This window comes from Bubalus kerabau, chromosome X (genome assembly GCF_029407905.1).
Source record: "Bubalus kerabau isolate K-KA32 ecotype Philippines breed swamp buffalo chromosome X, PCC_UOA_SB_1v2, whole genome shotgun sequence".
Classification (NCBI taxonomy): domain Eukaryota; kingdom Metazoa; phylum Chordata; class Mammalia; order Artiodactyla; family Bovidae; genus Bubalus; species Bubalus kerabau.
The window spans coordinates 135,004,238-135,020,763 of record NC_073647.1 but is presented as its reverse complement, the minus strand read 5'-3'; the positions used below and the strand labels follow the sequence as shown (position 1 = coordinate 135,020,763).

General features: G+C 45.5%; 1 protein-coding gene across 1 annotated transcript; it reads left to right on the top strand.

Annotated features, from left to right (window-relative positions):
- The first annotated feature begins 3,526 nt into the window (after positions 1-3,526).
- LOC129640192 (melanoma-associated antigen B10-like) lies at positions 3,527-9,537 on the top strand. Its single transcript, XM_055565414.1, has 4 exons — positions 3,527-3,629; positions 6,013-6,241; positions 8,167-8,290; positions 8,402-9,537. The coding sequence occupies exons 1-4, from the start codon at positions 3,527-3,529 to the stop codon at positions 9,170-9,172; spliced, it is 1,227 nt and encodes a 408-aa protein (XP_055421389.1). The 3' UTR covers positions 9,173-9,537.
- Positions 9,538-16,526: the final 6,989 nt, after the last annotated feature.

The following is a 16,526-nucleotide window of genomic DNA, read 5'->3' as shown; positions in this document are numbered from 1 at the left end:
CTCAGACGGTAAAGAATCTTCCTGCAATGCAGGAGACCTGGGTCCGATCCCTGGGTTGGGAAGATCCCCTGGAGGAGGGCATGGCAACCCACTCCAGTATTCTTGCTTGGAGAATTCCATGGACAGAGGAGAGGAGCCTGGCAGGCTACAGTCCATGGGGTCACAAAGAGTCAGACATGACTGAGCAATTAATACACACACACACACACACACACACACACAGGACAACTCCATGCTTATTTCATTCAGCAGCAAATGTGGAGAGCCTGTGTTGAGATGTGGTAGCTCATGATGGAAGTGGCCTGGATCCCTGAGTTACCTGACAATATAGACCCTCTCCTCCACTGCCAGTACCCAGCAGATTTTATGTGCACAAGAAATAAAATTTTATGTTAAGCCATTCAGAAATCACTTCTCTTATCATATCTTATAAAAACTTTGAGTAATACACACCTACTATTTCTGTTATGTTTATTTAAATATCTTAACTACAAAGGAAATAGGACAAATATTCTTGTTTCCAAAACATTCTAACAATAGGAAGAAATCACAATTATTTTTCCTTACCACATACCTCAAAGATTCATCCCTGCCCAGAGGTAATTGCATTAAAAATTCTGTGTAGTATTTTAACATTTATTCCGGGCCAGTCTCACATACCTGTGCTAGAAATATACACTGTGGGTTTTAAAAATACATATGCAACACTATCATAGATAGTATTATCATAAATACCTCACTATGGTTCTGACTTGTCCTTGTCACTGAATAAAATGAAGGTGGGATCTTTCTGTGAGAGTATATATAGATCACGTTACTCTTTACCTACTCCCTGGACTTACAAAGTATGTATGTGTCATGACTAATCTAATCATCCTCTTCCTGATACACAAGTTGTCTTTCATTTGCCATTTTGATTAATAGAACTTTATTATTATTATTATTATTAATATCAACATCATTGAACATAAATTCTTGGGTAAATGTGCATGATCTGTCATATGAAAGACATACAAAAGTACAATTAGATCAAAGTGCTTCCTTCGAGTGTGATGATAGTAAATTTTTATGAATATTGCTGATATTCTGTTCCAATAATGCTATACCAAATTATCTTCTCGCATATTTATGTATGTGAATAAATTAAGCACTCAATGGAATTTTATTTCATCAAGCTTTTAAATTTGGGGCAAACTTTTGATTGAAAATATATCATCTCATGTTACTGTAATTTGTTTTTTCTAAATAGATTTTTTTCTAAATAGGTTGAGCAGAAAATTAATTTTTTCCTTCACACACCCAAATAAAGCAAAATTTCTTCAGTGATATCTTAAGTACCAGGATTCCTCTAGGTGCATGCTTTACAAACTCTGATATGCCAAGTAAATGTTCCCTTTACTTTGAGAAGCAAGGATTTATCAGAATGACTGTGTACCAGGAAATGAGCCTGGACAGAAAAAAACATCACTAAACGAGTGAAGGGCATCAGGAGGATGTTGGGACGGGTGATGGTGGGATCAGAGGAGTAATTTCCAGAGTCTGAGAGAAATCAAATATTGAAACAAGTCCAGAGAGCCCAGGGCAGCTGAAAGTCAGGGAGCTGTATACAGTCAGGGAGCTGTCACCAAAAGGTAGAAAACATATAAGAAGGAGAGAAGGTAGAGAATCTGGTGGAAGTTACTGGACAGTTTACATGGAAAGGCTAGGGAATCTCTCCATCATCATCACCTTGAAGTTGTAGAGTGTTCTGAGTGGGTAGATAAACTGGATGAAAGGACCAGTTGTTCAGTTGCTCAGTCATGTCAGCCTCTTTGTGACCCCATGGAGTGCTGCACACCAGGCTTCCCTGCCCTTCATCATCTCCCAGAGCTTGCTCAAATCCATGTCCATTGAGTCGGTGATGCCATCCAACCATCTCATCCTCTGTCATCCCCTTATCTTCCTGCCTTCAATCTTTCCCAGCATCAGGGTCTTTTCCAAGCAGTCAGTTCTTCCCATCAGGTGGCCAAAGTATTGGAGCTTCAGCTTCAGCATCAGTCCTTCCAAAGAATATTCAGGAATGATTTCCTTTAGAATTGAATGGTTGGATCTCCTTACAGTCCAAGGGACTCTCAAGAGTCTTCTCCAACACCACAGTTCAAAAGCATCAATTCTTTGGCACTCAGTTTTCTTTATGGTCCAACTCTCACATCCATACATGACTATTGGAAAAACCATAGCTTTGACTAGACTGACCTTTGTCAGCAAAGTAATGTCTCTGTGTTTTAATATACTGTCTAGATTGGTTATAACTTTTCTTCCAAGGAGCAAGCATCTTTTAATTTCATGGCTGCACTCACCATCTGCCGTGATTTTGGAACCCAAGAAAATAAAGTCTGTCACGGTTTCCATTGTTTCCCCTTCTATTTGCCATGAAGTGATGGGATTGGACACCATGATCTTCGGTTTTTTGAATGTTGAGTTTTAAGCCAGCTTTTTCACTCTCCTCTTTAACTTTCAACAAGAGGCTCTTTAGCTTCTCTTTGCTTTCTGCCGTAAGGGTGGTGTCATCTGCATGCCTGAGGTTATTGATATTTCTCCTGGCAATCTTGATTCCAGCTTGTGTTTCATTCAGCCTGGCATTTCACATGATATACTCTGCATATAAGTTAAATAAGCAGGGTGAAAATATACAGCCTTGAGGTACTCCTTTCCCAATTTGGAACCAGTCCATTGTTCCATGTCCAGTTTTAACTGTTGCTTCTTGACCTGCATACAGGCTTCTCAGGAGGCAGGCATGCCTGATACCTCACCCTCCCTTAGAATGCCCCTACCCACTATTAAGCAGAGTATAGCTAGCTCTCCTGTATCACCCACTGAGTGATGTTATTGACAGAATGTGGAAAAGTACATCTCTTCACTACCCTGGTGGTTCTGTGCAGTCTTGCCAGTGTCCCAGGCTGAGAGCTGTCTTGATGCCTGACACAGACAGCTATTTCTCCCCTATGTATGTGGCCCTCCTGCTGCTGAGGCTGAGGCTGTGCAGTGGATGGGATTGGCTGGTGATCCAGATCAGTTAAAATAGGGCAAGTATTACCAATGCGTAGTGAAAAGGGTATGCAGCTACAAGGAAGGGGGAAAATGGAGAAGGAATTCCTTAAGTATAATTACCTCAGTGACTGGGAATTAAGACTGAGTGTAGACATGCCTTGAAAAACAACTCTGGTGTTATTTCCAGCTCAATCTGCCTCCATGGTTCCTGATTTCTTTGCACACCAGAGGGCAGAAGCACTCTGGCTGTGTTTGGTGGTCTGTGTAGCTACCAGCTACTGACTGGAGTGGGGGGGGGAGGGGGGGGCTGGTCCACAGTGCAAACATCTAGAAGACAGATGGATAACCATTGTAGTTGATGTAGTTTATTGTTAAATGCACTGGGGATGATAGATATATGTGGAGTCCAAAGCTATATCTCTCTCATGGTAATAATCCCAATCTAATAGAATTAATAATAAAAAGATTCTAAGCCAGCCATTCCTGAAATCATCACATGATCTGCAGTAAATATAGTAAAATCAAACTTGGCAGTGATAACAGTGACCGGCCTGTCAGTTTCAGGCCAGCAGATGGAGGAATCCCAGGTTCTAACAAAGGTGAGGGCTCTGAATGAGGTCAAAGGGACGAGCCATTTCAGAACAGGAGGTGTCACAGTACAGAGGCCCATCCCTGTTGTCAGATTTGGGGATCTCCAGAAAGGGTGACTGGAAATGGCTTCCCTTGCATTCTGTCTCTGGTGTTTAAGGGATGTGAACACTTTGATCTGAAGTGGGCAGCATCAGGTCAGCAGAGGGAAGAGTTCCCGCCTCTGCTTGGAGTTTAGGTAAGGTTTCTGATTGAGTCTGAGGGTACCCCACATCGCAGAAGAGAGTGGACCCCAGAGCCTCACCCCTGCTTTCTTTCCTGGCAACTTCTGTGCAGCGATTACCTAAAGTAGTCCCTTCTGAGTTTCCTCTCTGGGGACTCAGAAGGTTGAGAGCATTGCACCTGGGCAGCTCAGGGAAAGGGAGAGCAGGTCCCAGGCACCAACATAAGTAAAGATGATAATTTTGTTTGATTTCTGGGGGGACCCCAGAACGTGTGGGCAGCACAGTGGTCTGCTCCTGCAGTCAGCTCTGGAAGGCTCCAGTATGGCTATGAGGTTCAGAAGTCCCTTCATCTCACCCTTTGAAATCTAAAGAGCCATGTGTGGGTGGTCTTGGTTTAAGGCTAAGTATTTTTGGGGGCTCCAAAATCACTACAGATGGTGACTGCAGCCATGAAATTAAAAGACGCTTACTCTTTGGAAGGAAAGTTATGACCAACCTAGATAGCATATTCAAAAGCAGAGACATTACTTTGCCAACAAAGGTCCGTCTAGTCAAGGCTATGGTTTTTCCAGTGGTCATGTATGGATGAGAGTTGGACTGTGAAGAAGGCTGAGCGCCAAAGAATTGATGCTTTTGAACTGTGGTGTTGGAGAAGACTCTTGAGAGTCCCTTGGACTGCAAGGAGATCCAACCAGTCCATCCTGAAGGAGATCAGCCCTGGGATTTCTTTGGAAGGAATGATGCTAAAGCTGAAACTCCAGTACTTTGGCCACCTCATGCGAAGAGTTGACCCATTTGCAAAGACTCTGATGCTGGGAGGGATTGGGGGCAGGAGGAGAAGGGGACGACAGAAGATGAGATGGCTGGATGGCATCACTGACTCGATGGACGTGAGTCTGAGTGAACTCCGGGAGTTGGTGATGGACAGGGAGGCCTGGTGTGCTGCAATTCATGGGGTCGCAAAGAGTCGGACACGACTGAGCGACTGAACTGAGCTGAACTGAACTGAACCAAAAAAAGGATACACAGTATCAGACCAGAGTTTAAAAAAAAAAAAAAAAAGACAAAGAAGCCCCTATGGATCGACCCCATAGAACTCCCCTCCCCCCCAACCCTTCCCCCATCATTCCTGGGAGGCCCCAGGCAAATCTGGCTGGAAGTGGTACACTCTGATATCTTCCGTGGGGGTTTCAGCAAAATGAAGGCATTGATCTGAGGGGAGCAGTCTCTTGAATGCTGAAGGAGGCACCCTGGGATCTGCCTGGAATTACAGCAAAGATCCTGAGTTAAATGTGAGGGTACCACCCATCACAGACTGGAGAGGCTCCCAGAGTCCCACTCCTGCCATCAGCCCTGAAAGGATTCAAGCAGGAATCATCTAATGTAGCAACCTCCAAGAACCTTAAAATTCCCTCTGAGGGGACTGAGGTGGGTGAGGGTGGTGGGACCAAGGTATCAACTCAAACCAGCAGAGGGACGGGAAAGTAAAGGCGAGGACCCTGGGCAAGGTCTGAGGGAACCACCAGCCCGGAACTTAGGGGACCTCGCAGAGCCCGGCCTCTTCTGTCCGCAGCTGGCGGGGAGCCCAGGTGGGGCAAGAATTTGACCTAGGACCACTTCCGCCCATGTTGTCTGAGGGACCCATTCGTTGAATCCAGGGAGAAGCTCCAGGCTCTGCCGGGGATTACGGTAAAGCCGTTGGGAGTGAGGGGACCGGTCCATCTAAATTAAACGTGTTTTCAAAGAGTTCTGCCCTGTTCTCGGCCCACCCTGGGAGAACATGGGACAGGAATCATCTGGCGGAGGGACCTCTGAATAGCTTTGAAATTTCCCGAGGTGGCAGTGGGGGACGAGGACACTGAGCAGGGTGTTGGCTTTGGTTCAGAAACAACAGCCAGACCGGTCCCAGGCCCTAACTAAGGAGGTGGGGTGGGGGTTGGGGGGAAGTGGGTGGGCGGGGAGGTGGGGGTAAGGGAAGGTGGGAATGGGCGAGGTAGGCGGGGAGGTGGGAGGGTGGGGAGGCGGGGTGGGGGGGCGGCGGGGGCGGGGTAAAGGCGCCAACACTGAGCGAGGTCTGAGGAACTACACGCCAGACCACAGTAGGCGTCCTACTAGAGCCTGCGCCTCTCTGGCACTTTAAGCCTGAGAGGCTGTGGCTTCCGGTCATGAGGTGCCGGGCGCGTGCATCCGGCATCCGGGGGGCGCGTGCATCCGGCATCCGGGGGAAGTGAATGCATAAGAAAGGAAGGAAGGCAGCCACAAGGCCGGAAAGGGAGGAGTTTCCTGGCCCTTCTGCATTTTACGGTGCAGTTGCCGGGTGAGGTCTCCGGAACACCTGCCCCACAACGAAGCGGGCCTCACCAAGCCCCTCCACTGCTGTCGGCCCGGGGCCGCCTCGGGTAAGGGGGTGAGGCCGAGGCATACCCTCGCGTGCTCCTCGGGCAGTCTCTGCAAGGCAGAGCTTGGTCCAAGATGGCGGCCGCATGGTCCTTTCCAGGGAGGCAATCCAAGCTTTTCCAACAGTGTCTGTGAGGGCCCCGAGTAAGGACTGCAGGAACCACCTGCCTCTGAACAGTCAGGGTCACATAGAATCCTATGCAGGCCATTATCCCCGACGGTACCTGGGGCAGGAAAGGGAGGCATTTCCGGGTCCTTCGGCATTTTATGGTGCAGGTGCCGGGTGAGGTCTCCGGAACACCTGCCCCAGGACGAAGGGGGCCTCCCCAAGCCCCTCCACTGCTGTCGGCCCGGGGCCGCCTTGGGTAAGGGGGTGAGGCCGAGGCATACCCTCGCGTGCTCCTCAGGCAGTCTCTGCAAGGCACAGCCTGGTCCAAGATGGCGGCCGCGTGGTCCTTTCAAGGGAGGCAATCCAAGCTTTTCCAACAGTGTCTGTGAGGGCCCCGAGTAAGGACTGCAGGAACCACCTGCCTCTGAACAGTCAGGGTCACATAGAATCCTATGCAGGCCATTATCCCCGACGGTACCTGGGGCAGGAAAGGGAGGAATTTCCGGGCCCTTCGGCATTTTACGGTGCAGGTGCCGGGTGAGGTCTCCGGAACACCTGCCCCACGACGCAGCGGGCCTCCCCAAGCCCCTCCACCGCTGTCGGCCCGGGGCCACCTTGGGTAAGGGGGTGAGGCCGAGGCATACCCTCGCGTGCTCCTCAGGCAGTCTCTGCAAGGCACAGCCTGGTCCAAGATGGCGGCCGCGTGGTCCTTTCAAGGGAGGCAATCCAAGCTTTTCCAATAGTGTCTATGAGGGCCCCGAGTAAGGACTGCAGGAACCACCTGCCTCTGAACAGTGGGGGTCACATAGAATCCTATGCAGGCCATTATCCCCGATGGTACCTGGGGCAGGAAAGGGAGGAATTTCCAGGCCCTTCGGCATTTTACGGTGCAGGTGCCGGGTGAGGTCTCCGGAACACCTGCCCCACGACGAAGCGGGCCTCCCCAAGCCCCTCCACTGCTGTCAGCCCGGGGTCGCCTCGGGTAAGGGGGTGAGGCCGAGGCATACCCTCGCATGCTCCTCGGGCAGTCTCTGCAAGGCAGAGCTTGGTCCAAGATGGCGGCCACGTGGTCCTTTCCAGGGAGGCAATCCAAGCTTTTCCAACAGTGTCTGTGAGGGCCCCAAGTAAGGACTGCAGGAACCACCTGCCTCTGAACAACAGTGGGGGTCACAGAGAATCCTATCCAGGCCATTATCCCCAACGGTACCTCGGGCAGATGGGTTAGACTGGGGCGTCCCTAACCACCTCCTCAGGCCTTTCAGGGATTTGAGGGTTTGCCTCTGAGTATTGGTCTCATGTCAGCAGAGGGAGGAGTCTCAGGCCCTGCCAGAATCCAAAGTGAGGACACTGAGTGAGGACTGAGATCCCTAATCACCCAAAGATGGAGAGGGTCCCACAAAGCTCTGCTGGCTCTTTCTTCCCTGTGCATCCCCAGGCAAGGGTAGCCCAATGAAGTTCTGCTCATTTCCATTTCTGGGGTCTCAGAGTGATAAGGAATTTGAAATAAGGGGACAACATCAGACCAGTAGGACACAGGAACGTCAGGTCTTGTCAAAAGTGAAGTGATGACTTTCTGTTCTGTAACTCAGAACAGAGCCACTGTTCTAAGCCCCAGTGAGCCCCAGGTGGATCTGGGAAGTAGGAGCTAAAGCACACCTTGGTTATATCCACAGAGTCCTCAGGGCAGGGTCAAATTAGAGAATAAGGGGCTCGCAGGACATTGCCCTGAAGGAAACTTGTAGACCCGGCCTTCAGTAGAAGCCTAGACGGTATCTATCTACCTGTTGACATGGCCCAGCAATCTCATCTTTCCTTTAGGTCACTGAGTCACCTGCCCACTTGCCTGCTGCCTTCGTCGGAAGTCATCATGCCTCGGGGTAGGAATAGTAAGCATCGTGCCCGTGAGAGACGCCACCAGGCCCAAGTTGAGCCCCAGAATCTGGTAGGTGCTCAGGCCATTGTGGGAGTGGGAGAAGAGTTCCCTTCCTCTTTCTCCTCTTGCAAAGCTATTTCCTAAAGTTCACTTATTGCTTGGTCATATTGCAATCCACAGGGTCTTCAGAGAGCCACAAGTACTTCCACTGAGTCCATCCAAAGAGGCCATATAGATGAGAAGGTGGTTATAATGGTGTATTACCTGCTGTATAAGTATAACATGAAAGAGCTTATTAGCAAAGCAGAAATGCTGAGAGAAGTGATCCAGATGTATAGGAATCACTACCTTGAGATCCTGCAGAGAGCTGCTGAGCACATGGAGATGATCTTTGGCCTTGACATGAAGGAAGTGGATCCCTACCGGCACATCTACATCCTTGTCAACAAAATGGAAGTAAGCTGCGATGCAAGGCTGCTAAATCGGATCGAGATTCCCAAGACAGGCCTGCTGATGGCTGTTCTGGGTGTGATCTTCATGCATGGCAATTGTGTTAGTGAGGAGCGAGTCTGGCAAACCCTGAATGTGATGGGGTTATTTAGCGGGAGGAAGCACTTCATTTTTGGGGAGCCTAAGAAGCTCATTACCAAAGATTTAGTGCAGCAGAAGTACCTAGAGTACCGCCAGGTGGCCAATAGTGATCCTCCATGCTATGAGTTCCTGTGGGGCTCAAGAGCCCACGCCGAAACCACCAAGATGAAAGTGCTAGAGTTTACAGCTAAGATCCATAATATGGTCCCCACTGCCTTCCCATCCTTGTATGAGGAGGCTCTGAGAGATGAGGAAGAGAGAGCCCGAGCAAGAGCCTCAGCCAAGGCTCGTACTGCTGCCCTGGCCAAGGCCCGCTCCAGTGCCATAGCCAGCAGTTGCTCCCGCTTCAAGAGAGTTTGAGGCAGATTCCTTACTTTGTTGTTAAAAAGAAGTTCACGTTCTAAGTAGTAGAAGGTTGGGGCGGGGCTGCAGACAATACTGTGCATAACATATTTGTGTTTTTGTGTTCTATGCAGTATCTTGGAAAGTTTTAAAAATATTGTTCCTTTTAATAGAAGATTTAAGTAGCTTTGTAATCCAGATTTCTGAGTGATATTGTTCAGACACTGAGTTTTATTATTTTGTGTAACTGGAAAAGTTCTACCTTACTTAGTAATTTGGAATAAGATAACATGGCAATGGATGAGGCATTACTTTGGAAATATGAAAAACTCAGCATTGTAATAGTTGTGTTCAAGAAATGAATAAATTAAAGATAAAAATTCTTGGTTTCATTTATTACTTTTAGTTTGTTTCATAAGATGATATATATATAGAGAGAGAGAGAAATAAAGCTGCATATATTTAGCTTATTCAAGAATGTAGCAGAAATAATATTGTAATAAATAGACTTCTTTTTCAGTGGCCCATTTTTTTTCTCCAACAATAATTAGACATCTAATCTTTGCAAAGCTCCCTGTTAGTATGGGGAATACTAAGGTGAACAAGAACCATTCCTTCTTATAGAATTTTAAAGTCTTGGAGCAGCTATGATGTAAGGAATATTGTAAGATATCCCCTACAACTAAAAGGACAAGTCAGAAGATGGTGTGAGGACTTGGGGGTTTTAATCATGAGTAGTCTAAATATCCTGTGGCAAAGGGGTTTGAGACCTTGGGAAACTTCAAGTCCTTCAGTGGGAGGTAATTTTAATTAAGCTGGGTGGTGGGTCACGTGAGTTTGAGTGGTAGGCAGAGACTAAAATCTCAGATGCTCTGTCTCAGATTAAAAGATTAAAGCCTGGAATAGAAAGCTGCTTTTAGCACTTACTTCAAGATCATGTACAAAGCAGAGCAATCTTCACCTGGGGCAGGAATGGAAGAGGTCCTGTGTTCTTTTTCCAGTGTGGGAGAACACAGTCCACAAAATAGGTGATTTGTGTATATTATAACAAGGGAATGTCTGTGTTACTTATATGAGGTGGGGCTTCACTGGTGACTCAGATGGTAAAGAATCTGCCTGCAATGCAGGAGACTCGGGTTTGATCCCTGGGTGACGAAGATTCCCTGGAGAAGGGCATGGCTACCCGCTCCAGTATGCCTGGAGAATCCCATGGACAAAGGAGCCTGGTGGGCTATAGTCCCTGGGGTCACAAAGAATCAGATATGACTTAGTGACTGAGCATGCATGCATAGTGGGTTTAGTGGTTTTATATGAGGTGGGATGCTCTGAAGCCACTGTGCTGGCAGTCTTTGCCCTGGGCTGGGAGAGACATAGTCCATCCAATAAATGGACATTTTAATTAAGTTCTCTGGAATGTAATTTGGTAAACTCTAAGAACTAGATTTGTGATGGAAGTAAAATAATTGCAAAGACAAGTATCGGGGATGGAAGGGAAGATACAAGGGAGGGATGGAAATAAACTCGGACACAAATTCCAGGAGTTTTGAGTTGTATCAAACTGGGTAGAATCACCCACACCAGAAATAAATAGCCTAAGAAAAATTATATAGCAAGTAACTTAGTTTAACATGCTAGACAACATATTGGCTGATTTCTTGTGCCATATCCTAGAGAGCTACAAATTCTATGCTATTTCCTGGATTTAAGAAAAAAAAACGGGGGGTCTGTAGGTTTTAGGGGGGAAATAATTACAGTAATAACTAAAATTTATCAAAATCCAATCAGTGCATGCCAGATACTGTGCCAGTGTCTTATATAAGTCACATTCCAATATTCCTATTTACATGAATATATGTGAACCAAGAGCAAGAAGACTACTTATCAAATCCATTTCACAGATGAAGAATCTAAGGCTCACAGAATTTTGCTATTTTCTTCAGTTCACCTGGCATGTAAGTGAGAGAGCTGGGACTAGCACCCTGATCTGAATTCCTCTACAGCCTACACTGTTCCACCACTCACAACCTGAGGCCAACTTTCTATCTTTTAATTCATGTCTCTTCTCATTACTGTACGGTATCTCCTGGGAAATACAAAAAGACATGGTACCAGATCCAGCCCTTTCCAAATGACATGGCGCTTCCCGAGTTTTCCCCAGTGTACCCTTATGTCCGTATCTGGATCCTGACCTACTGTCTAGCTCTCCCCTGCTTCCTTTTGTAAGGCTGTACTCTGCTCCCAGTGGAACAGAAAGCCCAGAATCACCCACCTTTCCCCTGATTTAGAGCATTCCAACTCCCTGCAGACATCCCCTATCTGTCCCATCCTCAGCATGGAATCTCTCCGAAAGCGGCAGCCCCAAGCACTATTGTTAAGCGTGGAGGTGAAGTTTAGAAGTCTGCTCATCTGCTCTGGGTGTTCCAAAATACTCAAAGTTTTTTCTCCAAATTGGCTTATGAATAGATTAGCCACAGGATCTACTGGTTCTTCCAGAGACAGTAAAGGACAAAAGCATGGTGCACTGCAGTCCATGAGGTTGCAAAGAGTCAGACACAACTTAGACTAAACAACAAAAATAAGGTTTTAGAAGGCAGATGAGGTTAGAAAAAACACAGAATTTAATCTACTAACTCATTTGAGACTGGCCACTGAATCTGCACACTGATGACTAAGCTTAACTAACTGGCCAAGAACCAAAGCCTCCCTTATAAGTGGTGGATGAAGGGCCAAGGAAGTCACTGTGTCACAACCATCTGCAGAGACTGGATTCTAACAGACCCTGTAGCCCTTCCAGGAGGTTATGCTAGTATTCCACAAATTGCCACAGATTTAGCAGTCAACAAGACACATTTATGATCTCACATGTCTGTGAGGGAGAAATCCAAGTTGCTTCTGCTGGTTTCTCTGTTCTGGGTTTCACAAGGCCCAAGTTAAGCTTTCAGCTGCCAGACCGCTCCTTAAGTGTTCTGGGAAGAATTTCCTTCCAAAACCATTCAGGTTTTGGCAGAATCTAGTTCTTTGTGATAATAATACCAAGGCCCTATTTCCTTGCTGACTGTTAGCTGGACCTGCCATAGTTTCTCCAGGCCTCTCCCCAATCCTCACATGTGGGTCCATATATTTTGAGTCAGCAATTAAACTGAATCCTTCTCATGCTTGGCATTTCTCTAACTTCCCTGTCTGCTGCATCTCTCTTCTGCAGCAAGCCAGAGAAAGTTCTCTGCTTGTTAGGTGTCATGTTATTAGATTTGGTCTATCCAGGTAATCCAGTATCTTTATTTGAAAGTTGGTTGCATAACCTTACCAAATCTGCAAAGTGCCTTTGGCCATGTAACATAACATATTCACAGGTTTCAGAGATAAGGGTATGGGCATCTTCATGGAGCAATTATTCAGTCTACCAAAAATGCAGAAAATGTCTCCCCAGGAGACATGCCACCTTTCAGAAGAAAAAAGAAAAAAAATACCATAATTTTCCTGACTCTTGTCTGTATCTGCCTCAGAGGAAAACCCTGGTTTTCCACTGTGCCTAAAGACACCTGTACAAGCGTTCAGGCATGTTCATCAGGTGATGGGCAGCAGAGGCTCACTAGTTGTGATTTTTGACCATGCAGCAAAAGGAAGAAGAAAAGTCTCAGTGGATTGAAACTACTCTAAAGGTAAGTGCAGAACGGTACTATTTAGTGACCAAAGGTGACCCTTCTCTGCTAAGATTTACAGTGTCATTTAGAAAATTGGGAGAAGGCGATGACAGAGGATGAGATGGTTGGATGGCATCATCGACACGATGGACATGAGCTTGAATAAACTCCGGGAATTGGTGATGGACAGGGAATCCTGGAGTGTTGCAGTCCATGGGGTCATAAAGAGTCATACACGACTGAGAGACTGAATTGAACTGAACTGTATCTGAAAACATCCGTCACATAGTGGGTACTAGAAAAAGTTGGAGTGTTTCAAGGCAATTTTTGCTTTCTCAGAAACTTCTCCAAGAATGAAGAGGGCTTTTATATACAAATTGTAAGTGTACTTTACTGATAATCTCCTACTCTGTTTGCGGAGAGACTATACGTGCTCATCACATTTGTCTTGCTCTGCTCCCTGGACACATGGGGACACTGAATTGTCCAGTCCACTTGTGTTAGAAAGGATTTTGTGATTACCCTTGCCACTGACATATGAACAGAAAGATGTTTGTTCTTTTCAGATCAAAGCATTTGACAGTGTGCTACCTCGATGCTTTCTGTTCAATTCAGCAGCAAACATGCAAAGTCTGTGTTGAGATATGGATCTGCATGGTGGAAGCAGCCTAGATCCTTGGGTTACCTGACAGCAGAGACACTGGCTAACTCAAGGCAAGCTTTATGCATAGGACAGAGAAACTTTTGTAGTGTTGTAATTCAGGTTTCAGGCTTCTTCCTACATTCCTGCTAGCAGATACCACATGAATAACATACACTACTATTTCTGTTGCCTGTCTTATTTAAATATACTAATTACAATAGAAATAGTGCGTATGTTCTTGATGTTAAAAATTTTTGAAAAATATGGATAAATCTGAATCCCATTCTTTATTTCAATCTCTAAAATTCAGTCTTATGCAGAAGTAACCCTAATTTTTAAATGTTGTATTTACATTAAAATATATTCTGGGCTTTTTTCTTACATAGTATAAAGTAGGAAAATTCAATGTGAGTTTTTAACGTGCATGGCTAATAATGTATGTATTATTTTGCTACTCGTCCTTGTCACTTAATGAAATGAGTGCAGGATCTTTCCATGAAAGCAGGTATAGATCTATCTCACTCTTCTACTTCCAAAAATTCTAAAGTGTGTATGTGCCATAATTAACCATTCTCCTTCTGATGGGCACATATGTTGTTTTCCATTTATTGCTATAATTAATAGAACTGATACCAGCATCATTAAATATAAGTTATTGGGCAAATGTGGCTGTTTTCTTATAGGAAAGACATAGAAATAAACATTGGATTGAGGCAGAAATACTGTGTTGATTGTAAGTTTTTATGAATATCACTGCTATTCTGTTTAAATAATATGTACCAATGTATACTCTCACATATTAATGTATGTGAGTATCATAAACTCACAGGCATTTTATTCAATCAATTTTAAACATAGGTCAATCTTTTATGTGAATATATATCCTCAATGTTATTTTGTATTTCCATTTTCTAATTATTTTATTGAAAACTATCACTCATTAATAAATTCCTCATCCATACAAAGCAGGAATTTTGCAAAGTATATTGAATACTGGGCTTTCTCTGGGTGTGTGTTTTTAAATTCTTTGTCAGTAAGATTCTTCCCAATTACTTTAAGAAGCAAGGATTTGGTTAGAATGACTAGATCGCTGAGAAGAGTCTAGAAAGGATATCTTCAACTAGTAATGCCAAGGAGGCATGGTGGGTAAAGAAATTTCCAGAGTCCATGAGAAGGGTGACATACTAAACCAAGTCCTGATAGCCCAGGGCAGGCTGGCAGTCAGAGTTCTGAATTCAGAGATCAGCACATAGTGGTAAAGGGAACAAAAGGAGAGAACATGTGGAACCTTGGAGGGTCGTGGACAACTTCCGCGAAAAGGCTTGGAAAATCTATGAATCATTATCAGCTTAAAGTTGCAGAGCAATCTGAGTGGGTAGATCTACTGGTTGAAATGACTAGAGATATGCCTGATACCCCTCCCTACCTTAGAATCCTCCTTGCTCACTGTCAGGCAGAGTACAGCTAGCTCCCCTGTGTCATTCAGTGATAATATTAACGAATATTGAGAGATACTGAGAGACCTACCCCTTATCACTCCTTTGGTGGTTCTGTGCATCCTGGCCAGTGTACCAGAACTGATAGCTGTCTTCATGCCTGATGACAAAAGCCATTTTCTCTGTGTACAGAGCCCTTCCAGCACTGAAGCTGGAGCTAGAACATTAAAAAATAATCTAGATGCTATCCCCACCTTGGGCTTCCCTGGTGGTTCAGACAGTAAACAAGCTGCCTGCAATGTAGGAGACTTAAGTTTGATTGCTGGGTTGGGAACATCCCCTGGAGAAGGGAATGGCTACCCACTCCAGTATTCTTACCTGGAGAATTCCATGGACAGAGAAGCCTGGCAGGCTGCAGTCCATGGGGGGTCACAAAGAGTCAGACACAATTCAATGACTAACACTTACCTACTTACTTATCCCTACCTTAGACTGCCTCCCTGGGCTCCTGAGTTCTTTGCAGCCATAAGGCAGATATCTGTTCAGTGGTCTGTTGCCACCAGATACTCTCTGGGGTAGACATATGGCCCTTGGTGTGTAAACATTTTACAGATAGGGTAGAGAGAATCATTGCAAATAATGCAGATTGAAACTTTGGGATTGACATGTCTGTGCATGCTCAGTCATGTCTGACTCTTTGAGACCCTATGGACAGTAACCCACCAGGCTCCTCTGTCCATGGGATTTCCCAGGCAAGAATACTGGAGTAAGTAGCCATTTCCTTCTCCAGGCGGTCTTCCTGACCCAGGGATCGAAACTGCATCTCCTGCATTGGCAGACAGATTCCCAGGTGGCTCAATGGTAAAGAACTGGCCTGCCAGTACAGGAGTAGCAAGAGACATAAGTTTGATCCCTGGGTCAGGAAGATCCCGTAGAGTAGGAAATGGCAACTCACTCCGGTATTCTTGCCTGGTAAATTCCATGGACACAGGGAGCCTGGTGGGCTACAGTCCACGGGGTTGCGAAGAGTCAAAGACAACTGAGCACATGGACAGGCGCATGCACACACACACACACCTGGGAAGCCCACTGAACCTATCGATACTTTATTAGTAGCAAAAGTCCATACCTCATTCAGTTTTCCTTCATTTTTTCCCCTAATGTCCTTTTTCTGGCCCAATATCCCATCAACAATAGTACATTGCATTTATACATCACTTCTCCTAGGCTCCTCTAGACGTGACAGTTTATCATATTTTCCTTATTTTTGATGACCTTGACAGTTTGGGGGAGTATTTGTCAAGTATTTTTAAGAAGGTCCTACTTTTGGTATGTCTTTGATATTTTGCTCATGATTAGACTGGCATTATGGGTCCTGATGAGGAAGGCCTCAGGAATAAACTGTCATTTTTATCATATCAAGGGTACATTATCAACATGACTTAACAACTGATGATCTCACCTTGTTCACCTACCTAAGGTAGTGTTTGTCAAATTTCTCTACTGTATAATTACTCTTTCACTCTCCTTTCCATACAATACTCTTAAATCACCATGTTCAGCCGACGCTTAAGGGGTGGGGGGTTATGCCCCTCTCCTTGAGAGTGGAATAGCTATATAAATTGTTTGGTATTATTCTCTACATAAGATGT

What these genes read in the sequence shown, in the direction of transcription:
- LOC129640192 (XM_055565414.1), top strand. Translation starts at nt 3,527, where the DNA reads ATGATCTGCAGTAAATATAGTAAAATCAAACTTGGCAGTGATAACAGT. An exon ending in AATCCCAGGTTCTAACAAAG is followed by an intron (nt 3,630 to 6,012) that starts GTGAGGGCTCTG and finishes TCCGGTCATGAG; the next exon opens with GTGCCGGGCGCGTGCATCCG. An exon ending in AAGTTGAGCCCCAGAATCTG is followed by an intron (nt 8,291 to 8,401) that starts GTAGGTGCTCAG and finishes TGCAATCCACAG; the next exon opens with GGTCTTCAGAGAGCCACAAG.